This window comes from Macaca thibetana, chromosome 5 (assembly GCF_024542745.1).
Source record: "Macaca thibetana thibetana isolate TM-01 chromosome 5, ASM2454274v1, whole genome shotgun sequence".
Lineage (NCBI taxonomy): Eukaryota > Metazoa > Chordata > Mammalia > Primates > Cercopithecidae > Macaca > Macaca thibetana.
This window is the reverse complement of record NC_065582.1, coordinates 182,294,574-182,320,187: the sequence shown is the minus strand read 5'-3', so window position 1 is coordinate 182,320,187 and position 25,614 is coordinate 182,294,574. Positions and strand designations below refer to the sequence as shown.

Below are 25,614 nucleotides of genomic sequence, written 5' to 3'. Positions count from 1 at the left end.
CAAGCCTGTAATCCCAGCACTTTGGGAGGCCGAGACGGGCGGATCACGAGGTCAGGAGATCGAGACCATCCTGGCTAATACGGTGAAACCCCGTCTCTACTAAAAATACAAAAAACTAGCCGGGTGAGGTGGCGGGCGCCTGTGGTCCCAGCTACTCGGGAGGCTGAGGCAGGAGAATGGCGGGAACCCCGGAGGTGGAGCTTGCAGTGAGCTGAGGTCCGGCCACTGCACTCCAGCCCGGTGACAGAGCGAGACTCCGTCTCAAAAAAAAAAAAAAAAAAAAAAAAAAAAAAAAATGACAAAGAAACAGAAAATCCAAAACCCTCTTTTTTTTTTTTTTTTTTTTTTTTTTTTTTTTTTTTTTTGAGACAGAGCCTCACTTTGTTGCAGTAGCGTGATCTCAGCTCACTGCAACCTCCACCTCCTGAGTTCAAGTGATTCTCCTGCCTCAGCCTCCAGAGTAGCTGGGATTACAGGCACGTGCCACCAAGCCCAGTTAATTTTTATATTTTTAATGGAGATGAGGTTTCACCATTGTTGGCCAGGTTGGTCTCGAACTCCTGACCTCAAGTGATCCATCCACCTCGGCCTCCCAAAGTGCTGGGATTACAAGTGTGAGCCACCACGCCCGGCCTCATGTCTATTTTAAAAAATCAAGTTCTTAATGAAAAACCTAAGCAAAAGGAAAATGGCAGGCATAGATGGCTTCACCCATCAAATCTCCATGAAACAAATAATGTCAATCCTATACAAACTACGGCAGAACTTGTTTCAGAAGGCCAACTTAATGCAGTACCAAACCATGACAGACACATCACATGACAAGACAATGAACATCAGAGCCCAGTGTCCTTCATGAGCATTCACACACAGGAGGTCCTCAGCCCGGTATGAGCAAATCTCATCCGGCCATGCAGAGAAAAGGCCAATGTACCATCATCCGGCCATGCAGAGAAAAGGCCAGTGTACCATGGCCACATGGACTTACCCGGAAATGCCAGGTTGTCTCGGCATATGAAAGTCAGCGTAACTCGCCACAGTAATGCGGTGAGGAAGCGACCTCATGAGTATCTCACTAGGTGCAGCAAAGGCAGCTGACCACATTCAACACGGATTCAGGAAAAGCCCTCAGCAAACGAGGAAGCTCTTCGCCTGTAAGTGCACCAGTGCAAACGCCACACCGAACTGGGAGAGACTGAGCCCATGTTTACCGAGATGGGGAGTAAGATAAGGACGTGCCAGCCCACCTCGCCAGTGCAGTGAGAAGCCGAGTCCCAGAGTGCCAAGGGGAAGCAAAGCCACGCACGCACACGGAAACCCCGCGAGTCCACAGAAACACGCCATGGCCAAGACGGGAGTTTAGGGCACAGGATTAAAGCACCACACACAAGTGAGAAATGAAATAAAAATACGCAGTCCTCAATAGCATATTGAACACCTAGGACTAGATCTAAAGGAAAACGTGTCAGATGCATGCACAGAAGACTCCGGTCCATTGTTGGGAGAAGTTGAAGATGAACTCAGTGCCTGGAGTCACACAGGGCAGTCAACGCGTGGAGACTGGAGACGGTTAAGATGCTAATTGGAGTCAGACACGGCAGTCAACATGTGGACACCGGAGACTGTTAAAATGCCGATTGGAGTCATACATGGCAGTCAACGCGTGGAGACTGGAGACTGTTAAGATGCCGATTCTTCCCCACGTGTATTCAAGACATTCAGAAAAGCTTTTCAAAAACGCCTTCAAGGGAATCACTATTGAAATTCCAGGCTGCCTTTTTTGGTAGAAATGGAAAGGCTGATTGTAAAATGTATACGGAAACACCAAGGACATAAACAGCCATGAGAATCTTTAAAAGGAGGAGTTGGAAAATGCACATCACCTTGATTCAGGGTTTATTACAAACCCAACTGTAGCCAGGACAGTGTGGCGGCCGGGCACCGTGGCTCACACCCACAACCTGTAATCCCAGCAGTTTGGGAGGCTGAGACGGGAGGTTCACTTGAGCCCAGATCAAGATCTGCCTGGGGAACATAGTGAAACCCCATCTCTGCCAAAAAAAATAATTAAGCAAATAAAATCAGCCGGGCATGGTGGTGCTCGCTTGTGGTCCCAGCGACTCAGGAGACCGAGGCGGGAGGATTTCTTGAGCGTGGGAGGTCAAGGGTACAGTGAGCTGAGATCGCGCTACTGCACTCCAGCCTGAATGCCAGAGCAAGACCTTGTCTGAAGTGTGGCAATGGCAATAGCATAAGGACAAACAGAAACAGATCCAAACCGGTAGGTCAGCTGATTTCTGACAAAGGCACCAAATTAGGAAAAAAAAAAGCCTATGCAGCAAATAATGCTGAAAGGTAAGGGAGAAATGGATCCTGACTGCAACCCACACTGGAAACGCAAACGCTCCTGAGTAGGGACTGGCTACACACACTGCACACACCCACACAACAGGCCGCCACGCAGCAATCAGGAGTTAGTCACTGATCCACGCAAAAGCCTGGGTGAATCTCAGATGCTGAGTGAACGTAAGCAGACGCATGCACAGAGGCACACTGCCCAACACTACGCACGTGGAACCCATGGCAGGCAGGAGGCAGGGAGCTGTGGCGGTGGGAGTCAGAACGGGCACCCCTGTGGGGACTAGCTCTGCGGAGTGGAGGGCGTCACCTACGTCCTTCGTGAGTGCGCACCATGACCAGCCACACCCATGGAACTAACACTGGGCATCTGGGCTTTTTGTGTGTGTAACTGCCTCCCTCCAACACCACGGTCTCCCACATACAAAAGAGCCCATCATACAATAAGACACGCTACTCTGCAATTAGACATCACGAAACGCCAGCCAGGCTGTCCATAATTAAAAAGACCGAGCACCAAGTCTCAGCAATCCACCAGTGTTCTGCTTCCACCCAGCCGGGAGAAAGAAACAGTCCAACCACTTTGGAATCATCTCTATACTTGGACAGCACACATCGTTAAGATCCATTGGGTATGCCCAGAGCCGTTCCTCCCCCGCCCACACACACGAGTGTTCACCACAGTTATTTCCAAGTGGGTGTTCTTACCCAGAAAGGAAGCAACTCAAATATCCCCCACAATAAAGTGCATTAAAATCAGAGCACAGGACCGTCATGCAATGGAATACTATACAGCAATGAAAAGGAACACACTTCTGCTAGATGACAGGGCTGAGTCTCACCAACACACTGAATACAAGAACCAGATACCTTAAGGCTCTCAGGATAATGGGAAAAAAAGGAACCAGAATCCCCGCCCCCCATCAGCCACACACACACAAGTAAACACAGTGTCATTTCATTTCTATGAAGTTCAAACAGCACAACCCAACTGTGTCCAAGTCAAGAAGTGCGCTCCGCTCCAGGGAAGAGGACGACGAGCCGGGTGCGCTGCGGCGGCCAGGGCCCTGACAGTGTCTACTTCACTGGGCTGTGGGCCCCACACTGCTCACTTCACCAAGCTGTGTGTGTGTTTCACACGCTTTTATGAACACGTGTTTTTTTATACGACCATTTGGAAGTTAGAAGAAAATACAGTCACAGGTGCTGTCTCGGCGGGTGGCAGTAACAGAGCTCAGGACACACCTGTCTCTCCTGCAGAGGGAGTCCCTTCTGCTGCTGACTCCAAAGAGGGCAAACTGAGCCACAGACCTCCACTACTCGCTGCGTCCTAGGCCCAGCCCCACCCCAGACCTTGCACCCTCGCCTCCAAGACTGTGAAGGCCCCAGGGCTGTGCTCTGCACACGGGTTCCTGACCTGGAGCTCGGAGCCCCGATGGGACCAATGTGGAGATCCTGGCAGACAGTGCTTCTCTGGGCCTGAGGCCACATCTGAGTCGACAGTCACCCCAGCCCTGCCTGAGACGGACAGTGTGGCGGACATCGTGGGGAGGCCTGGCGAGGCTCCTGTGCTGAGGGGAGACACGGGCACTGCTGGGGCCGGCGCCACCGGGCCAGGCAGAAGGCCACCCTCCCCGGAGTCCACGTAGGAGCAGGCACTCACATGCTGCACCCTGGGGCCCCTCCCACCCTGATGCGCGAACTCCCGACATGCTGCCTCTAGCCTTGACCTTTCTTAGAAATGACCGCTAAGCGGATGTTCGTGTTTGGCAGATCTCAACAGTCAAGCCAAGATCCAGCTGCAGCCAAAACACAATATGCCGGATGGAGCCTCTTCCAGGCTCAAACGTGGGAACCGTGCTCGGACCCGGACGGGAGCAATGGCCAGCCCATCAGCTACGGTCAGCGGAAGGCCTCTGTGGCTGTCCCTACCCCCGTGAGATGGGGCATTTACACAGCACACTTAGGGACACGGAGGCCCTGCAGGTTCGTTGGGGTCTCTCCAGGCCCCTGAGCTGCAGAGGTGAGAGTTGAAAGACGCTGCCCCCAGGCCACAGTCTCTGACTGTCCATGGAACCACAGGCTCCTCTCTCTGCCATCTTCCCCTCAAACTCAACTCCAGCACTCTTGGCTTTCAAACAGGCCGGGCCGTCTCACGGGAAAAGGAGTCTGGCTGCAAAGACCCGTGGGGCCCAGAGGGGAAGCTGGCTATGACGCGATCCCTTCACAAGCACTGGCTCCGGCCTGAGCCACCAGGACACTTAGTGACCAGCTGACAAGCATGTGGTTTAAATACTGCACTATATTTTGTCCGGAGCTGCACGCCCTGGCCATGGCGAATGGTAATTGAGGATTAAAACGCCTGAGCTGTGTTCATTTCCACCTCACACCTCCTCCCTGGATTTACCTTCTTCCCTATATTAATACCGCCATTAAAAGATGGCGTTCTTCCTGCTTCTTCTTCACTCACTTTTCTCACGCCCAGGAAAAATTGTTACTTAATAGCACAAGTGCAACATGACGTCCGACCGGAGAAACCGAAACCTACCTGGCCACGCCCTCCACAATGAGGTCATTTCCGCCTTAGCCCAACCCCTTCCCCTCCAAATGTATATAAGGCATTGCATTACCGCCATTAAACGAGACTTGATCAGAGCACTGTCTTGTCTCCATTTCTTGTGTCTCTTGTTCCCCAAATTCCCACCCCCTCCTCCAGGTCCTGCCTTGACGATCCTGCGGGCCGGGATACGTGGCGCCCAACGTGGGGCTCGAAAACGAGAGACTCCGTGAGGAAGAGGACGCCAAAGGACGGTCGACCGTTAACAAAGATAAAAGGAGTCAAACTCTTCCGATCACCGCGGGAACCTGCCGCGTCAGAATCGAAGGTAAGTGACGCGTCCGAAATGGGACAAGAATTAAGCCAACATCAAATATATGTAAGACAATTAAAAGAGGCTTTAAAGATACGAGGAGTAAAGGTTAAAGGTAATGATTTGTTTAAATTTTTTGATTTTGTAAAAGACACTTGCCCTTGGTTCCCACAGGAAAGAACTATTGATATTAAAAGATAGCGTAAAGTAGGGGATTGTTTTCAGGACTATTATAATACCTTTGGGCCAGAAAAAATTCCTGTGACCGCCTTCTCTTATTAGAACCTCATTAGAGATTTAATAGATAAGAAAGAGGCCGATCCGCAAGTTATGGCTGCGGTCAGACAGAGCATATTTTAAAGGTTAGCTCCCGCTCTAACCTCACAAAGCCTCCACAAGATGCAGAGAAAGATCTCATTTCCCTCGAAGGTGATCATGAAGAAATCAAGTCTCCTTCTATAACAGATAAAGAAATGCCACACAAAAGCAAACCAAAAAAATACCCAATTTTACAGATGCTTCAAAAAGAAAAAGAAATTAATAAGCCTAATCAATCAGATATAAATTGGGATGATTTAGAGGAAGAGGCGGCTAAATATCACAACCCTGATTTGCCTCCCTTTACTTCATACCCACCCCCATATAATAAGACACGTAATGAGGCTTCTGCGCCCATTGTTATGGCAGCAATAGATCCCAAAGAAGAATTAAAGCAAAAAATTGCTCAACTAGAAAAACAAATTAAACTTGAAAAGCTACATCAATCATTGATAATTAGGCTCCAAAAGCTAAAAACAAGAAATGAAAAAATACCTAACTCAGACACGATAGAAGGTTCCTTGCGCCCACTTCAGCGGCCTGGACAACATGTTCCAAGAGGGAGGTTAGTTGCTAGCCAACATAAAAAAGACTCCTCCCCCAAAGACGTTTTTCCAGTCACTAAAACCATAGATAAACAGGGGCAAGCTTAGAGGCATCATACTGGATTTGATTTTACTATTATAAAAGAGTTAAAGACTGCTGCCTCTCAGTATAGGGCTACTGCTCCATATACTCTTGCTATAGTGGAATCTGTAGCTGAGAATTGGCTCACTCCTACAGACTGAAAGTCAGAGCAGTTCTTTCTAGGGGAGACCACTTAATTTAGAAGTCAAAGTTCTTTAAAAATTGTAAAGATACAGCTAAAAAAAATCAACAGGCAGGAAATAGTTGAGATTTTGATATGTTAACTAGTTCAGGTAATTATGCAGACACTCAGGCCCAAATGCAATATGACCCTGGACTGTTCTCACAAATCCAGGCTGCTACTACAAAGGCCTGGAGAAAACTTCCCGTTAAAGGAGATCCAGGGGCCTCGCTCACTGCAGTTAAACAAGGACCCGATGAGCCATTTTCAGACTTTGTGCATAGGCTTATGACCACGGCAGGTAGAATCTTTGAAAATGCAAAAACGGGTGTAAATTATGTTAAACAGTTAGCTTATGAAAATGCTAACCCCGCCTGCCAAGCGGCAATCAGACCTTATCGAAAGAAAACAGATTTAACAGGATACATTCGCCTTTGTTCAGATATTGGGCCCTCATATCAACAAGGCCTAGCAATGGCCGCCGCTTTTAGCGGCCAAACAGTAAGAGACTTCCTCATTAACAAAAATAAAGATAAAAAGAAATGTTTTAGATACGATAAAAGGGGACACTTTGCAAAAAATTGCCATGAAGACCGAAATAAAAGTCCAGAAACAAAAATCCCAGGCCTTTGCCCAAGGTGTAAAAGAAAAAGGCACTGGGCAAATGAATGTAAATCTAAAACTAACAGTCAAGGAAATCCTTTACCCTCCAGGCAGAGAAACAAAATAAGGGGCCAGCCTCAGGCCCTGAAACAAGCATATGGGGCAGTCAGCTTTGTTCCAGCCAGCAGCAACAATCCATTTCAAAACTTAGTAGAGCAACCCCAGGAAGTACAGGATTGGACCTCAGTTCCACCTCCCACACAATACTAACACCTGAAATGAAACCACAAACCTTAAATACCGGAATATATGGACCCTTACCACCTAACACTTTTAGGCTACTTTTAGGAAAAAGTAGTGTCACCATGAGAGGCTTACAAGTCCTCCCTGGAGTTATCAATAATGATTATAAAGAAAAAATTAAAATTATGGCCAGAGCTATTGATAGTATTATTACTGTCCCTCAAGGAGCTAGAATAGCTCAGTTAATCCTGTTACCTTTAGTTAAAACAGATAATAATATCCAATACTCTAATAGAAATACAAAAGGTTTCAGATCATCAGATATATATTGGCTGCAACCAATTACAAATCAAAAACCCTCTCTAACCTTATAGTTAGACGGGAAGGCATTCACTAGACTAATAGACACAGGGGCTGATGTAACAATCATTAAACAAGAAGATTGGCCCTCTCATTGGCCTACTACAGAAACTTTAACTCACTTAAGAAAAATTAGACAAAGCAATAATCCTAAACAAAGTTCTAAATATCTAACATAGACAAATAAAGAAAACAATTCAGGCCTCATTAAGCCATTTGTCATCCCTTACCTACCCGTTAATCTTTGGGGGCGAAATCTGCTCTCTCAAATGAAAATTATAATATATAGTCCAAATGATATAGTTACTGCACAAATGTTAACTCAAAGATACACCCCTGGTAAAGGTCTTGAAAAAGGAGAAAACGGTATCCCACAGCCTATACTGGTTTCAAGACAACTTGATAAAAAAGAGTTTGGAAATTTTTAGCTCAGGCCACTGACATACCTGCACCCCAAAGGTGCGCTGACCCCATTACTTGAAAGTCAGATAAACCCGTTTAGGTTAATCAGTGGCCTTTACTCAATGATAAACTAAGTGCTGCCCAACAGTTAGTGCAGGAACAACTAGCAACAAAACATATTGAGGAAAGTAGTTCCCCTTAGAATACACCTATTTTTGTCATTAAGAAAAAGTCTAGCAAATAAAGACTCTTACAAGATTTAAGAACACTAAATATCACTATGATCCTTATGGGTGCCTTACAACCAAGATTGCCTTCACCGGTCGCGATTCCTCAAAAATATTTTAAAATCATTATTGACCTTAAAGATTGCTTTTTTACAATTCCCCTTCATCCTGCTGACCAAAAAAGATTTGCCTTTAGTCTTCCATCTACAAATTTTAAACAACCAATGAAGCACTATCAATAGAAAGTCTTACCTTAGGGTATGACCAATAGTCCTACCTTGTGTCAAAAATATGTAGCTGCCGCTATAGAGCCAGTCAGAAAAACATGGGCACAAATGTATATTATACATTATATGGATAATATTTTAATAGCAAGAAAAATTGGCGAACAAGTCTTACAGTGCTTCGCCCAACTCAAACAAGAGTTAACAACAACTAGACTACAAATAGCCCCAGAAAAAATACAATTACAAAATCCATACACCTATCTTAGTTTCCAAATCAATGGACCTAAAATCATTAATCAAAAGGCCGTTATACGTCGTGATCATTTAAAAACTTTAAATGATTTCCAAAAATTACTGAGAGACATAAATTGGCTTCGGCCGTACTTAAAGCTCACTACAGGAGAGTTAAAACCTCTTTTCGATATATTAAAAGGAGACTCTAATCCAAAATCTCCCAGGTCCATTACTAAAGAAGCATTAATGGCACTCCAACAGATAAAACATGCCATTGCAACACAATTTATTACCAATATTGATTATTCTCAGCCATTAATATTCCTTATTTTTAACACAACAATAACCCCTACTGACCTATTTTGGCAAAACAATCCCATTATGTGGGTACACCTGCCCTCCTCCCCTAAAAAGGTTTTGTTGCCTTATTATAATGCCATAGCTAATCTAATTATCTTGAGAAGAGAAAACAATAGAAAATACTTTAGAATAAAACCCTCTACCATTGTACAGCCCTACACTCAATCACACATTCATTGGCTGTTACAAAATACGAAAGCCTGGCCAATTGCTTACGCTTCTTACACTGGCGCAATTGACAACCATTACCCACCTAACAAACTCATTCAATTTTGCAAACTTCATGCGTTTGTATTTCCCCATATTACCAGTAAAAAACCTCTCAATGACGCATTACTAATTTTCACTGATGAATCTTCCACAAGACTTACCATTTACACCTACAATAATGTAGTTGTTAAATTCCAGACCACTTATACATCAGCTCAGCTAGTCAAATTACAAGCTATAATTACAACACTATCAGCTTTTCCTTGTCAGCCACTTAACATGTATACAAACAGCGCCTACCTGGCTCATTCAATACCCCTCTTAGAGACCGTGCCTCAAATTAAACATATTTCAGACACAGCTAACCTATTTTTACAATGTCAACAACTTATTCAAAAAAGGACTACTCCCTTTTTTCTTGGGCATATTAGAGCACATTCAGGATTACCAGGACCTTTAACACAAAATAACGCAACAGCCGACACGACAACAAAAACCATAGCCATAGTCACTACAAACAATTTACAACAAGCGCGAAAAGCACATGCCTTACATCATTTAAACGCCCAAACCTTAAGACTTATGTTTAAACTTACCAGAAAACAAGCTCGACAAATAGTTAAACAATGCGCCAACTACATAACACATTTACCTGTTCCCCATCTAGAAGTTAACCCCCGAGGACTCATCCCCAACAAAATTTGACAAATGGACATTACTCACCACTTAGAATTCAGTCAATTAAAATATATCCATGTATGCATAGACACCTATAGTGAATTTATCAGTGCAACTCTCCAAACAGAAGAGGCCACCAAACATGTCATAGCTCATTTATTACACTGCTTTTCTATTCTAGGAATACCCAAACAAATCAAAACAGACAATGGCCCCGGTTATACAGCCAAAACCTTCTTACGATTTTGTAATACCCTACAAATTAAACATACCACAGACATTCCCTACAATCCCCAAGGACAAAATATAGTAAAAAGAGCTCATCTGTCATTAAAAACTGTTACCACAAAATTAAAAGGGGGGAGCTGGTACCCCGTGAAGGGTACCCCCAGAAACACACTCAATCATGCCCTGTTTATCCTTAATTTTTTAAATTTGGACAGTCATGGAAAATCGGCTGCCGACCGTTTCTGGCATCCTGAATCTCAAAAACAGTTTGCAATGGTAAAATGGAAAGATCTACTTAATAATTCATGGCATGGCCCCGATCCAGTTTTAATTTGGGGAAGAGGCTCAGTATGCATCTTCTCACAAAAAAATGATGCAGCCAGATGGCTGCCTGAAAGATTGGTAAGACAAATAAATCATAACCATTGTCAGTCCAGGGAAGATAAATCTCCCTGAGAAGTTCTTTCCTTCTTGTTTTTCAGAAAATGAAGCCTAACATGAAATTCCTTTAGAAAATAATCGCTCTATATAACATAGTGACAGTCTATGCAGGTTTTGATGACCCTCATAAAGCAATTGAACTAATACAAAAACAACACGGCCAGCCTTGTGACTGCAGTGGAAAACAAGTATCTGAACCTCCGTCAGATAGAATCTCCCAAGTAACTTGCTCGGGCAAGACAGCTTACTTAATGCCAAATCAGCTATAGAAATATAAGTCGACCCCAAAAGACACCTCCCCTAGCGGGCCGCTCCTAGAATGCCCTTGTAGCTCTTTCCAATCTTCCGTACATAGTTCCTGTTATACCTCCTATCAACAATGCAAATCAGGCAATAGAACATATTATACGGCCACATTACTAAAAGAACAACTGGAGGTACCAATGACATACAAGTATTGGGATCCACTAATAAACTTGTACAATCTCCTTGTAATGGCCAAAAAGGAAAGCCTGTTTGTTGGAGCACTACCGCCCCCGTCCATATCTCTGATGGAGGGGGTCCATTAGATACTGCTAGAATTAAAACTGTTAAAAAAAAATTAGAAAAAATTCATAAAGCCCTATATCCTAAACTTCGATATCACCCTTTTGCCCTGCCTGAAGTTAGAGATAATTTTAGGCTCGATGCTCAAACCTTCGATATCCTCAATGCTACTTACAATTTACTTCAAATGTCCAATACAAGCTTGGCCCACGATTGTTGGCTTTGTCTTAAAATGGGCCCCCCTATTCCTCTAGCTATACCTAACCTTTCATTGTCCTATGTCAATTACTCAAATAAATCCTTAGTAAATAATTCCTGTTCTATTACCCCCCTCCTCTTAGTTCAACCAATGACGTTTTCTAATTCCTCTTGCCTCTTTTCACCATCATATAATAACACTAAAGAAATTGATTTAGGCTATGTTGTGTTTGCCAACTATACCTCCATAATCAATACCACCAACCCTTTGTGTGCTGTAAATGGCTCGGTTTTTGTTTGTGAAAACAACATGGCATATACTTATCTACCTACAAATTGGACAGGGCTTTATGTTCTGGCCACTCTTCTCCCCGACATTGATATCATCCCTGGAGATGAACTTATCCCCATCCCCGCTGTTGAACATTTTATTTATAGACCAAAACGAGCCATACAATTTATTCCCTTGCTGGCTAGACTCGGAATCACCACTGCTTTTACTACAGGAGCCACAGGCCTAGGAGTCTCACTAACCCAATATACTAAATTATCCAATCAATTAATTTCAGATGTACAGACCTTATCCAATACTATACAAAATTTACAAGACCAAATAGACTCGTTAGCTAAAGTAGTTCTCCAGAATAAAAGAGGTCTAGATTTGTTAACAGCAGAACAGGGAGGGATATGTTTGGCTTTACAAAAAAAGTGCTGTTTTTACGCCAACAAATCCGGAATCGTCAAAGATAAAATAAAAACTTTGCAAGAAGAACTAAAAAAGCGCAAAAAAAGCCTAGCCACCAATCCACTATAGACTGGACTCGATAAACTTCTCCCCTATCTCCTGCCATTTCTTGGTCCTTTACTCACTCTTCTACTCTTTCTCACTCTCGGGCCTATAATCTTTAATAAACTTATGGCATTCGTCAGACAACAAATCAAGGCCTTCCAGGCCAAACCTATACAGGTCCATTATCATCGCCTTGAGATGACTAAAAATGGTGAGTCTTATTTGCCTTAATAAGACCTCTCCTGTGTGCTGAACTAGACAGTCAATGACGGGTAAGAGGACACTATCTCCATCGGAGCCTAAGACAGGAGGGCCGCCATTGCTGCTGCCTTATCCCATGACGGGCCTAGAAGGTGGGGATAAGTTGACCCAACCTAAGACAGGCGCAGTTCCCGAGGGGTTTTCTTGTCATAAAAACATAAAAAGGGAGACCTGTCCGGAGCTGCATGCCCCGGCCATGGCGAATAGTAATTGAGAATTAAAACGCCTGAGCTGTGTTCATTTCCACCTCACACCTCCTCCCTGGATTTACCTTCTTCCCTATATTAATACCGCCATTAAAAGATGGCGTTCTTCCTGCTTCTTCTTCACTCACTTTTCTCACGCCCAGGAAAAATTGTTACTTAATAGCGCAAGCGCAACATGACGTCCGACCGGAGAAACCGAAACCTACCTAGCCACGCCCTCCGCAATGAGGTCATTTCCGCCTTAGCCCAACCCCTTCCCCTCCAAATGTATATAAGACATTGCATTACCGCCATTAAACGAGACTTGATCAGAGCACTGTCTTGTCTCCATTTCTTGTGTCTCTTGTTCCCCAAATTCCCACCCCCTCCTCCAGGTCCTGCCTTGACGATCCCGCGGGCCGGGATAATATTTTTTAAGGACTTTGTACATAGTATTTCCAGGGGCAGATGTGTAAGATTTTTTTATGTAAATCGTGTTGTTTAACAAGAAGACTGTCAGACCCGACAGCAGCTGGACATCGAGGTCCTCACTGGGGTGGTGACTGCCACGCTGACGCTGAGTGGAAGACAACCCCCTCAGTCAGAGCTGGGCCCATCTCAGACCCAGACGCGACCACCACCAAGTCCTATGTCGTGACAGCAGCGGCTGCAGTCACCAGAAACAATCCTTCCTGCTGCGACACCTGTGCCGGCCCCAGCTACCCTCACGGCAGGCTGTCCACGGAAATGCCATGGCCAAGAGCCCAGGTCCTTCACGCTGGCCTCTTCCCTGCCGGGCCGGGTTCCCCGACGCCTTCAGAGTTCGTTGTGCCGAGCTCTGGAGATCCTGCTGGACAGGTCCTGCAGATGCTTCTTCACCTGTGGACAGAAACAACTCATCAGCTGGGGAGAGCGCACCTCGAGGCCGGCTCTGTGAGCTCAGCCTCACGTCAGGAGACGTGTGATCCAAAAGGAAAAGGCACAAACCCTGTGCATCTCCAATTCCATGCCCGTCCAGAAATGCTCAAATCACAAGAGCAGCTCAGTGCTAACTAGGAAATCCCACCAAAGAATGCTAAGAGCCAAAAGCTCAGGGTCTCTGGGATCAGCCCATAGTGTTATTTATTTACTTATGGATAGGGTCTCACTCCGTCAGCCAGGCTGGAGTACAGTGGCATGATCTCAGGTCACTGAAATCTCTGCCTCCCAGGCTCAAGTGATCCTCCCATCTCAGCCTCCCATGTAGTTAGGACTACAGATGCCCACCACCATGCCCGGCTAATTTTTTGTGTTTTTGGTAAAGATGGGGTTCCACTATGTTGCCCAGGCTGGTCTTGAACTCCTAAGCTCAGATGATCCACCCACCCTGGCCTCCCAAAGTGCTGGGATTACAGGCGTGAGCCACCGCCCAGCCCCACGGTGTTGTTTTTAAAAGCAATGACCGGAGACGCTGGGACAGGGCTGTGGGAAAGACGCCTTCCTCCTCAGAGCTACCTGGGAGGGAAGAAGAGAGACCTCCAGCTCCTCACATCACAATGGCCCAGAGCATCCCCACATCCCACCCCAGTGGCAGCAGGTGCCGTGTCGGCCCAGCCTGGGCCAGGATCACTGTAGCTCTCCCGATTCTCACAAAACCCTGCTGGTGGGCACCACCTCCCTCTCCACATAGGAGCCCGTGGCTCAGGGTGAATAACTCGCCGAAGGTCCCTCCTCTCAGCCGCCCTCTGACCTCCGCCCCAACGGTGTGGGTGCCTCAGGCAGCGCCACACGGCTTCCTAACCAACACCGAGCTTTGCCACGGTCAGGTGAAACTAGGCGCACGCTAGCATTCCATCCCCGCATCTCAGGGGAGCGCCCTGCAAACCCCCACATGGTGGTGCTCACCCTGGACCTGAGCTCCTGCCCACGGGCGGGGGCCGCAGGCTGCTCTCCTGCACGTTCTGCCGGGCAGACCCACACCACCCTCTCCTATCAGAACTTCTGCCTTGGTTTATTTTTTAGGCCTTTCCTGTTTTTGAATCGGTAACACCTGCCTGCAGCTCCAAGTTTAAAAGGCACAGATGGGGCTCCTGAACCCCAGTTCCCTCCAGAAAGAACTGGCATGAGCTTCCAGGATTTTCTGTGCCTCTGGGGCAAGGCCGTGCTGCTGGCTTCGGCTTCTCCTGGGATCTGCCCCTCCTCTCCTCACATCCCGGGGCTGTGGGGAAGGGGGCTCGCCTGTCTCGAGGGCTGGAAAGTGCCCTGACTTGTGGGCTGGCTGTGGGCATCCAGGTTATGCCCCATCCTGGTCATAGGAGAGGACGAGGCAGTGGCCTGACAGGGCCTGCGCTCACACCTGAGGGTTGGGGGACTGCACTAGAAGCCCACGGAGCTCTTCTAGCACGGCTGCTGTGGCCTGCAGTGCCCCACACACTTGTGGCTCTAGGGTTCAACTCGGACAGGGAAGACAACGGCGTGGGGCCCACACCCGGTCTACGGGAGGCCCTGAGCTGCACGTGGGCGGCCCCATCTTTTCTGCGGGGGAACTGTGGCCTCCCTAGTCCCCAAACCCGCGTGCACCGTGTAGCCCAGCTCCTTGGTCCGCCCCTCCAGCAGGGCGTGCTTCTCACGGCTGCGGCTCACACGCTCGCCGTCACCCACGCTCTCTGCGTGCCTCAGCTTCTCGTGTGCGATCTCCAGCTGCTTCTGGTAGTGGTTGTGCTTCTCGATTTTGGCTTCGAAGTGCTTGAGCTCCTCCTGGAACAAGGTTTCCACAGGTGAGTGCTCCCTCTCTGTGCTCGCCACGCCATCTTGTGGTCCCGGGTGAACTGCAAGGACGCCAAGGGACAGCGCCGTACCCGGGGTGGGACATGGACAATGAGGTGGCAGCTGGGAGGCCATCACATCAGCAGCAGGTCCCAGCCTGCGCCTCCTCGGCAGTCCTAAGCCGACCCCTTCCCTGTCTCTGCAAATGGCACCCCTTCCGAATCTGGGGGGCCTCCAGCTTGTTCCCAGCCAGACTCCATGTCCAGGGGTTGTGCTTCTGTGGTGGCTGCCTCTGCACCCTGACCCCAGCCTGCCTGGGCTCCAGTTCTGCTGGACTGTAGCTCTGTCCCTGCTCCTGTAGGCGCCCTGCCCTGCCTTGATCCCACACTCCAGACCCAGGGCCCTCCATGTGGCCCCACCTGCCAAGCCTCATGCATATGCCTGCGTCCAGCTAAGGTGCCCTAGCCCCGGAGGAAAGCTCCTGACCCCTTTCTGGGGGAGGTGCTAAGGGCCCTTCCTGGGGCCAGGAAAGTCCCAAGCCCTATGAAGGCAGGACCACGCCCACCTCACTCACGACAGACACCAGCTGGGGACCTTGGGTGAACTCACGGCCTGATACCGTGCCTGGGACTGCCCACCCAGGGACCCCCTGCTGGACTCCTCACTCCTCAGAGCCTTGCTGGGGGCTCACCGAGCTGATTTCTCCACCCTCAGAATGATCTGGCACGTCACACGCCCCAGGAGCCCCCTGCCACCTGAGGTGGTCTCCTTCCCTCCCTGGGCCTCCATCTCAGGAAGCGGTGACATCCCCAAATGATCCCAGTAGTCCTTGGTCCCCTCCCCCAGACTGTGGCTGGTTCCTGACCAATTGCTGACCATCCACAGGACCCGCACCAAGGCCACCTCAGACGTGAACACTGACAAAAGAACCAAAGCCCCTCCACAGCCCGGCCTCGCCCCTGAAACACGAGGTCCCACGCAGATAAGAAGGAAAACGCAAGCAGGTTGGCCAAGTGGTTAAGGAACAAACTGCAAGAGAATCTTCACCACACGAGAGCGCGCGAAAGGAGAGAGGGCTGCGTTTCCTTACCCGGAGCGCCTCCAGCTCCTTGTCGGTGAGGTTGGCAGACTGCGCCAGGTCCCACAGGTCAATCACCCTGGGCTCCTCGAACTCTGCAGGGGAGGAGCGAGAGCGGCCTCAGCGGCGCCTGGGGTGCACAACGTGGCCAGCCCCGCGGGAACCGCGCGGAGTGTGCATGGAGCCTGAGGGTGTGCAGGCGCGACGTGCATGTGTGTGAAACGCGTGCGTGCACTGAAAATCTCATGGGGCACAGAGGGCATCTGCTCGGTAGCTCACACGACCTCGCTGAAATGTGGCTTCCCTGTCCCCTCGGCCAAGCAACTGCTTCTCCTTTGTGTCCAGAAACACCTGCCTCCATCAGAGCCTGGGAAGCGCCACAGCCCACCCTGGCTGCCTCTGAAGCAGGTGGCGGAGGGTGGACGTGGCCTGTGTGCAGAGGCTGCTCAGGACCTCAGGTGGGGGGCGTGCAAGTTTAGCCAGGTCCAGAGGCAGGCACAGGCCGTTTCCCTTCGGGCTCCTGGGAAGAGCCAGACAAACGGAGTCAGCTCCCGGACCCTGGTGCTCACGAAGGGACGCGGTGAGAGACGCCGGGGCCGTCACCTCTCTCCATCCAGGAGCGAGCAGTCCAGAGCCGCCTGCCCAGGGAGCCCCACAACAGCGGCTCCTGCTCCCTCCTCTGCTGACCCCTTCCTGCTCAGGCCGTCCAGCCCTCACCACTACGGCCAAACGCCTACGGCTGACAGTCACCAGCACCAGGTCGGGCTAAGGGAGCCTGGGTTTGGGGGTGGGTGGTGAGGGGTCTTGCCCAAGGGCACACAGGTGACAGCTGCAGAGCCAACCGAGGGGCCCTGGGCCCACGTGGACACATTCAACTACTGTGCTGGAGGCTGCCTAAGGCCAGACCTTGCAGGTCCCATCCTGGAGAGGAGGCGGCAGCTCTGCCTGGCACCGGGGACAGAGACCGGCCCTGCTGTCTTATCACCATGAGGGCACAGATGCCATCTCCTGGCGGCTGCTGCCTCCTCGAGCCTACAGCAGGGCCTGGCACACAGCCGGCGCTCGGTGTGCACGTGGAGGATGAGGTACAGAATCGGAAACTGTGTGAGTGAGGCCAGCAGGCTTCTGGTAAACCCTGCACAAGGCTCTGTCCTGGGTCCTGGGCAAGTAGCAGCAGTGCCAAGCCTGACCACTAAGGGCCTGCAGTGGAGTGAGACCAAGACCGAGCCGCTGAGATGGAGCCACAAGCTCTGTGGCCTCAGCGGGCGTCCTGCCCCTGCCAGGCTGAGAGGAACTGACAGACAGTGCGGGTGGCATGACACGGAGACAGAGCTGGGCTTGACAAGTGGTCTCTGTTCTTGACCAACGCAGCAATGGAGGGGCTGTGCTGCTGGGGCTGGGGAGATGCTGGGAGGGGTTGTTCCCAGGCCCGCCGCCGCCACTGCTCTCTGCCAGTCTCCAGGAACAAGGCTGGGGATGGCCAGTGACCTTCACGGAGCAGCTCCTGGGAGCAGGGCCCGTGACCACCCCTGGGTAGATAGTGCGCCGAGGGTCTTGGCTGCGTCCATAGGCCCAGGTGCCCATCGCTCTAAGCACCTGCCTGCTTGTCCCCAAAACACAACCAGAGACAGCCCGACCCTCAGGAACCGACAGTCCCAGGCGGGCACTCACCGGCCTCCGTGCTGTAGCCCTGGTGGCTGACCCTGCGCAGGCGCTCCAGGCCCTGGTTGATGCTGCGCAGCTTCTCCTTCAGCTCCGTGTGTCTGCTGTGCAGGACGTTGCCCTTGATGTCACTGAGGTCCAAGGGGCTGATGACGTTCTCGTGGATTTCTGTAAAACCGAAGGCAGGACACCATGAGGCTGGGAGTCCGCGCCCTGCCCGCCTGGGGCACTGTCTGGAATGCCCACTGCTGGGGAGCTCAAACTCGCTCTCGTTTCTGGCCGAAAACGTCCCCGTTCCGTGGTCTTGCAGCGCCGCAGAAACGACCGTTGGCACAGCCTCCTTTCCAGGTAGGACAGGTGAGACTCCGGGACACGCACCAAGCAGAGCCTGGCGGTGACGGCTGGGGCACCAGGTCCAGAGGGTGGACTGGTCAGCTGGGTCACCCTCCATTTTACTCCGACTTTGTAGGGTGGGAAAGGCACCCATTTGGGGAGGGTCACGAGTCCAGAATGAAGGACCCATCAGCGAAGCACAGGTCTGGCAAAGGTGGCAGCTGTGCCCGTGGTGGGGGCAGGCACCAGTGAGACTCGGTTCATCCAATGCAGGCGGGTGACTCTCAGAGCCAGCCCCGCCTGCACAGCAACCTCCCGACTCACAAGTCCGGTAGAACCCTGGGAGAGGGCGTCCGGTGCCGCCTCCCCGCCCCTGCCGTGTCCTGGGGGGAGCCGAGGCTGTCCACTGAGCACAGTGAGCCCCAGGTGCAAGAGGGGCAGGGGGCAGGAGTGGGTGGGGGCAAGAGGGGCAGGGGGCAGGATGGGGTGGGGGCAAGGGGCACCTTCGGTCCTGCTCAGGGTCTCCAGCAGGACGTTGTACTCGTGAACTTTCTCTTTGTGATGCAGGAACTCCCGCCAGAGCTTGTCCAGTTCTTCGCTGGAGAATTTCCCAGAGGTCTTTGCCTAAGAGGGAAACAAGGCCTGGAGTGAAACCCGCCGTGGGCTCGTGTGGCTGGGGCCGCTCTTCAGCCGACTACTCCTCACGGCCCAGCAGGCCCTTGCCTATGTGAGTGTCGGGCCTGGTTCTTGGCCTCACGACCCTCCTGAGCCTCTATTAGGCTGGGTAGGGCAGGAAAACAAAAAACAAACCGGAGAAGAGCTGCCGGCAGGCAACCACCCTTCTCCTGGATGTGTCCAGGCTCAATGGGGGCCGGCTACTGAGCTGGCTGGGGTGGGGAGCGGAAGATCCCAAGGAGGGGAACAGGGCAGCATCCCAGCAGCCCCCAGACTTGCCTGGCTCTCCTGGCTGTGGGTGGTAAGGACACCAAGGCCATCTTCCTAGGGGGACCTCTGCCAGCCCGTTCATTGTCATCCTACCTGCCTCCCGGCTACGGGGTGACGTGGATCACGCACACCCAGGGAGGCCACACAGGACCCTCTCTCCCTCTCTGCCCCCTTCTACCGACTCCATCTTTCCTGGCCACGGACAATCAGCTGCGACTGGGCTGGTACAAGAAGTCCAGCTGGCCCCAAATCAGTGTGATCCAGAGAAACTGTTCTGGAGCAGCAGCCGCTGGAAATGGGGGAGCTGAACCAGGTGAACACCCCGTCACAGCCCACCAGCCCTGCTGGGTCCCAGTGCCTGGCCCCGCACCAACACCCCACACCCTTCCCAGGCACCGGCTGAAAGCCCAGCCCCACACACGAGGGCACTTTTCTAATCACAGAAGCATGTTCACAGCACCACTCACTAAATTAAAAATCCGACACAGAGTAAAGAACTCAGCCTGTGCTATGTCACGATCCCGTAACCTCACATGACCAGAGCTGAAGGTCTGACAGCTGCAGGCCAAACAGTGCTCCTTTACTCAAAGAGCAAGGAATTTTCTAAACAGGAAAGCTGAAAATATTCACAGAAAGACAGTGGAATGGCTTCCTTAGGAAGCCACTGTCTTCCTGAGACTTCCCCAAACCCCAGCTCCCACACAGAGCAGAGACTGCTCCCTCACAGCCCCCCGCCGTAACACTCAACACAACGGCACCAATTCTGCACGGTATGGAAACAGTCGAGGAGTACCTTGTGCCACAGCTTTTCCAGCCTGGGATCATCCAGCCCGTCTTCCTGGGTGCCACTAAGGGAGTTGCTGGTCACCTGCTGAGCGTCCTTCTTCCCGTCCAGACCATACTTGGCCAAGATGACTAGGAGAGAGGGGAGGTTCTATTTGATATGGTTTCCTGTGAAAAACAGTCAACAGCCAACATATCTGGGTTGCCACAGTCGGCGAGACAGGTTTGCCTCTCATTTTCCAGCAGTTTCCTTTCGCCAGTTTCCTGGATGACCACTGGAGATATGGCAAGAACAAGAATGTAAACAAGCATGGGGGCTGTGGTCTCCCAGCGCTTAGAAATGGCTCCGGCGACTCACGGGACGCCCCCAGGACCTCCCTCTTTCCTACCAGGGACACGCTGGCTGCAGTCCTCCATCAAGCTGTGTCCCGTTGAGACGCAGCTGTCGGAAGCGGCTGGTGGGTTGGGCTGTAAGAGTGGTAACCGATTGGCCCATCTTTCCAAACCAGTTGCACAGATTTTCAAAAACAAAATTTGCAGCCTCACCTGTTGCCGTACGGCAACAACTCTAAGGACCACAGGGCAGAGGCCACCTGCAGAGTGTGCAGGGTGATGCGGCTTTCTAACAGCCCACATTTTGTTTTTATTGGAAGGAAAAACAGTTTGTAAAGGAGAAACGTCAGTGTCAGCAGCTTCTAACAAAAAGTCACGGTAGCAGCCAGGAAGAGTAATTAGTCTGCAGTGTGCTGTGGCCCAGTCACTCGGGAAGCCCTCCAGGATCTGCCCACGCGGTGCTCCCCTAGCCCCACTTCCCCAAGGGGTACTCAGCATCTGTGGGCTGTGTCTGTCACCACACACTGCCACCAACACGATATGAAAGCAGGCGCTCAAAGCAGGCCCTGGTGCTGACAGGACTCAGCTGTGGACAAGTCTGGCACTTGGGACACGAGAGCAGAGCCCAGGGGCTGGTCTCGGCCTCCACAGGCAGCGGCTCTCCCAAGGCCCCAGTTCCCTGCGCTGTGGCGCTGTGCGACAGGCCCTCTACTAGGTCTCCTGGAATCTGGGGCCAATGCAAACCTGCCTGCTTCCTTAGCTGGTGGTGGGCTTGCCTGCCCGTCCTTTCCTGGGGACCGGGGAATTATCCCAGGGCCCCCGCCTCCCACAGAATGGGGTCCTGCCTTCCCCTCCGGGCTGAAGGCCCCGTGTGGGCCTCTCCCAAGACGCTGGGCGTGGAGCCTCCCTTCGCCTCACACTTCCCCTCACTCCGAGGACCTCTTCACCCAGGTGGTGACTCCCGGACCCCGGCGCCTCCTCTGGGCCTTCACCCGTGACCCTACTGGACAGAATCACTCCCAGCAGGGCCTCTGCATGCCCCAGGCTCAGCAGGTCCCATCTCCACACCTCTCCCAAAGGCCCATCCTCTTGTCACTGCCAGCCCTGGGGAGTGTCCCTGCCCCAGGGACACGCCGGAAGCCTCAGGCCTCCTTTCTCATCAACACCACCCTGGCCTCAGATCCCTCCTGTCTCATTCCGTCCGGAAGCCTGGGTCATGGGGGTCTCAAGGCCACGCACAGCACGTGCTCCTTGTGTTCCATCCTCTAAGCATGAAAATCCGGCCTGTGGTCTTGTCCCTGAGGAAAGCCGTCTCTGCTGACAGCAGTCGAGAGCTGCTGCTGCTGGGCACGGGTCCTACAGATGCACGCCTCGAAGCTCAACATGCTGGGCCTGTCTTCCACGGCAGGGAATTTATACGTGAAGTAACTATTTTAGGCCGGGCGCGGTGGCTCATGCCTGTGATCCCAGCACTTTGGGGGACCAAGGCAGGAGGGCCATCTGAACCCAGGAGTTCAAGACTGGCCGGGGCAGCGAAGTGAGACCCCGTCTTTTAAAACAAACAATTAAATAAATAATACTAGCTGTGGGGGAAGAGAAAATAAATGAAATAAATACATACATAAATACACAAAATTTTTTAAAAAGTGGCCTGGACGTCTCCTGGCCTTAGAAGCTGGTGCTGGGCCTGCCTGTGAAGGCCGTCCTGCCCAGCCCCCCGAGTCCAGCCGCTGCTCAGCAGCGCTGAGGTCACACCCCCGGGCTATGCATCCCGAGCCCGAGAGGAAGAGAGGGGAAGACAGCGAGGGTGGGCCACGTCCTGGGGCTCTGAGGCTAGCCTGGCCCGCGCCTTCCTAGTTGGAGCCAAAAGCTCTCAGCCAGAGCCCAAAGTGGCTGGTCAGACCCCACCAAAAGGCAGAATGCCCAAGGCTGCGATCAGCAGCAGGGACTATGGAAAGTTCTAGATTCTGGAGGTGCTGGGTTCTGCATGGAACAGAGTCACAGAGCACTGAAGCTGGAGGCGGCCTCAGGAGCATCCAGCCCTTAGAGCTCCTGGGGAGGACGAACACGGCCCCACACGCCCTGCGTGTGGAGGACAGACGCCGCCCCACACTCCCTGCCTGGGGAGCGAAGTGGCCCCGGGGGCACGGTGGGGGTGAGGACAGGCGCGAACCCCAGAGCAGAGCAGAGCGTGGCCTGTCTGTCTCAGGGCGGACCTCAGCATGGGCAGTGCCAAGGGCAGGCCCACAAGGTGTGCTGCCCAGGCACCTGGCTATGGCTGGTCCCCCAGGTGTGGTATCAGTCTTGACAATGGCACGGGGGACCTTGGGGGTCCAGGGGCCACACCCAGAAGATGGCGGGCAGCTGGCCAGGAGGAGCCTCTCTCCTGAGTGTGGGCATGGTCTGCTCCTGGGACACCGGCTCCTAGAGTCCCACTAAGTCTTCTGCCAGGTCACTCGGCAATGGCAGAAAACAAGACAGCTCTACTTGGGCCACAGACCTGGACACCCTGCAAGGACACCGGCTGGCCCGCAGGAAGGAGCGGGTCCTTAGCCCACTTCTGTGCCCCCTGCAAGCTCCTCCGTCTCCTCCAGGCCCTGAATGCTGCCCTGCTGCAGAGCCAGTCCCTTCTCCCTGCGGGGCACCTCCAGGACAGGCTCTTTCCTGGCCCTTGGGAATGGCCCTCTAGACACGCTGGTGGGGACGCAACCATCCAGAATTGTTTCAGCCACGTCTCCGCCCCCCAGGCAGCCCCTGCCGCCGCGTCTCCGTCCCCCAGACGGCCCCTGCCACCGCGTCTCCGCCCCCCAGGCAGCCCCTGCCACCATGTCTTGGCTTATATCCCAACCAGACTCTTGAACATGGTGGCATAAACCAGCAAAAATGAAGCCAGCCCTTTGCCTTTAACCCAGGCACAGTCACATGACACGTATGCTGATGTCTGCTGATGGGAGAAGAGGGGTGGCTGGGAACAGACCACCTGCTCAGGAGTCAGAAAACCCTGGCTCCAAATCTTTGCTGCACTACTCGGCTCTGCAACTCCAGACAAATTACCCTCTCTGAGCCTGTCAAACGGGATGATAGAGGTTTGAGGAGTAGGTGTTAGAGCATCAGGCCTAACGAAGGAACTCCATAGACACCTCCTCTCCTTACTAGAGATAACCCGGGTGCTGCAATGCCTGGGGCCACCAGTGCGTGGGAAAACAGGGCTACAGCAGGCTCCAGACATGGCCAGGGCTCTGGGGCTACCCTCAGTGTGATGGCAGCCACCCACCCTCAGTGGGGTGTCCCACTTGGTTCACAACCACTGTCCCATGAGACAGGAGGAGGAAACAGAGGTGGGGGGCCCAGGTCACACAGGGAGCAGCCGGGCAGGGGACTGGGAAAGGGGTGCCTGGGGTCAGGGAGGGGCAGCAGTTGGGTGGAGGCGCAACAGCTCCTGTGGCTGCTGCACGTAGCTGACAGCAGGTGGCCGAGCACGCAACTCCCTGGAGCAGCCCCAAGCCCAGTCCCGCAGGCCCACCTGGTGTGCGTCCTCTGCCCGCCAGTGTCCTGCCAACGGGCCTGTGGTGAGGGAGGATGGCGGAGGAGAGGGATCCAAAAGGACCAGTCGCAACTCTGTCATTTAAAACCCTCCTGGCTCCGAGGACACACCTGTCTTCTGTACGCTGGTACCAAGCAGGCGACTGTCCTGCTGCTTCTTGAACACCACAGGGACAAGGGGCTCACTAACCGCATCACAACTAAGTGTCCGTTCTGACTCTTGGAAAGCTATTCTGACAACATCTGGAGTATGTCCCCAAACTTCAAGATGCCAGGGCAGACCTCCTTCCTCCACTGGGAGACAGAGCCTCCTGCTGTCCTATGGCCCCTTCCTGCGTCCAGTGCCCCTGCCCTGGTCCTCCCTCCAGCGTGCCAATGGCACTTGTGACAGCAAAGGAGCCGAGACCATGGCCATGGGCACATCTGCGCTCGGAGGAGCTCCCCGTAGGCTGCACCCAATGGGACCCTTGGCCAAGAGCCAAGGAATCAGAGGCGTAGCCCACAGCACTGAGGCGAGCAGCCACCATCCTTGTGAGGGTGAGCCTCCCCGCAACCACTGAGGCCAGTGGCCACCTCCCTCATGAGGGTGAGCTCCCCAATCCAAATCCTAAGCTTTCTGGGCACTCGGGATGCTCAGGGGAAAGGCTCATTTTGGATATCCAGATTAAGCACAATGCAAATATTCCCAAATCCAAAAACAAAATCCGACATCCAAAACGCTGCTGCTCTCAAGCATTTAGGAAGAGGGATACTCGACCTGCACTAGGAAAGAAACAAACGGACCATTGAGGTTGCGTATGAGTCTCGCTTCCTTCTCCCCATCTTTGTCCAAGCCGTCAAGCTTTAGTTTCTTCCAGGCGAGTTCATCCCTCTCCTGTATCTTCAGATCAGCGTGGAGCTCGGCCAGCCTCACGGGAGGAAGATGTAGCTGCGGACGAAGGGGAGGGGACTGTGAGCCACAAGCAGGATGGACCAGGACACAGCTGGAAACTGACCTCGGAGGAGGCTGGCCACCGGGAGGTTCCGGGAGACCAGGAGGAGGTGGAGTCAGGGTCACTATCAGCAGGATTCAAACCCCACAGGTTTCGACAAGAACGCGGCATGGACACCAGTCTCCAGGCCCGTCTGTATACGTGATCTGGAAACCCCAAGTCCATCGGGGGCTGCCCACCAGCAGCGGCTGCCCATTCCTGTCCGGCTGGAAGACACCCCACCCTTCCCACCCTAGCACCTGGGGACAGTCATCGGGCACTTGGATAAACAGGGCAGGAAGAAAATACCCATTGCGTTACCATTCCACTGCAGACACCACTGCAAGGACGCAGACACCACTGCAAGGACGCAGACACCACTGCAAGGACACAGACACCCAGAAGTTCTCTTTTAAAAGAATCACTGTAATCTCAGATTGGCCCCATCTTCATTTCCCAAAGACCCTTCGTCGCCACCTCTCAAGTGTTCCATGATGCGAACTGTCTTGCTGTGATGGTTCTTACACAGCCCCAGATCCTTCTGGAGCAGGAGTCTGTCACCCTCTCACTTACCTGCTGGTGTAGACCACACAGGCAGGGCCCTGGAACGAGCTGCCGCACTGGGGCTGAGGATCTTGCCCACCCCACCCTCACACCCCTCCATAGGACAGGCT

General features: G+C 52.2%; 1 protein-coding gene across 37 annotated transcripts in view; it reads right to left on the bottom strand.

Moving 5' to 3' along the window:
• Positions 1-13,002: 13,002 nt before the first annotated feature.
• The window catches only part of LRPAP1 (LDL receptor related protein associated protein 1), a 768,843-nt gene continuing 756,231 nt past the window's right edge, over positions 13,003-25,614 (bottom strand). For all 37 annotated transcript variants that reach the window (XM_050792158.1, XM_050792156.1, XM_050792157.1 and 34 more), the window contains exons 3-9: positions 24,753-24,897; positions 20,104-20,225; positions 18,869-18,989; positions 18,042-18,200; positions 16,383-16,465; positions 15,107-15,283; positions 13,003-13,426 (exon numbers count right to left, since the gene is read on the bottom strand). In XM_050792158.1, coding sequence (XP_050648115.1) covers positions 13,364-13,426; positions 15,107-15,283; positions 16,383-16,465; positions 18,042-18,200; positions 18,869-18,989; positions 20,104-20,225; positions 24,753-24,897 — 870 coding nt within the window. In that variant the 3' untranslated portion in view covers positions 13,003-13,363. The remainder of the gene's footprint in view (positions 13,427-15,106; positions 15,284-16,382; positions 16,466-18,041; positions 18,201-18,868; positions 18,990-20,103; positions 20,226-24,752; positions 24,898-25,614) is intronic.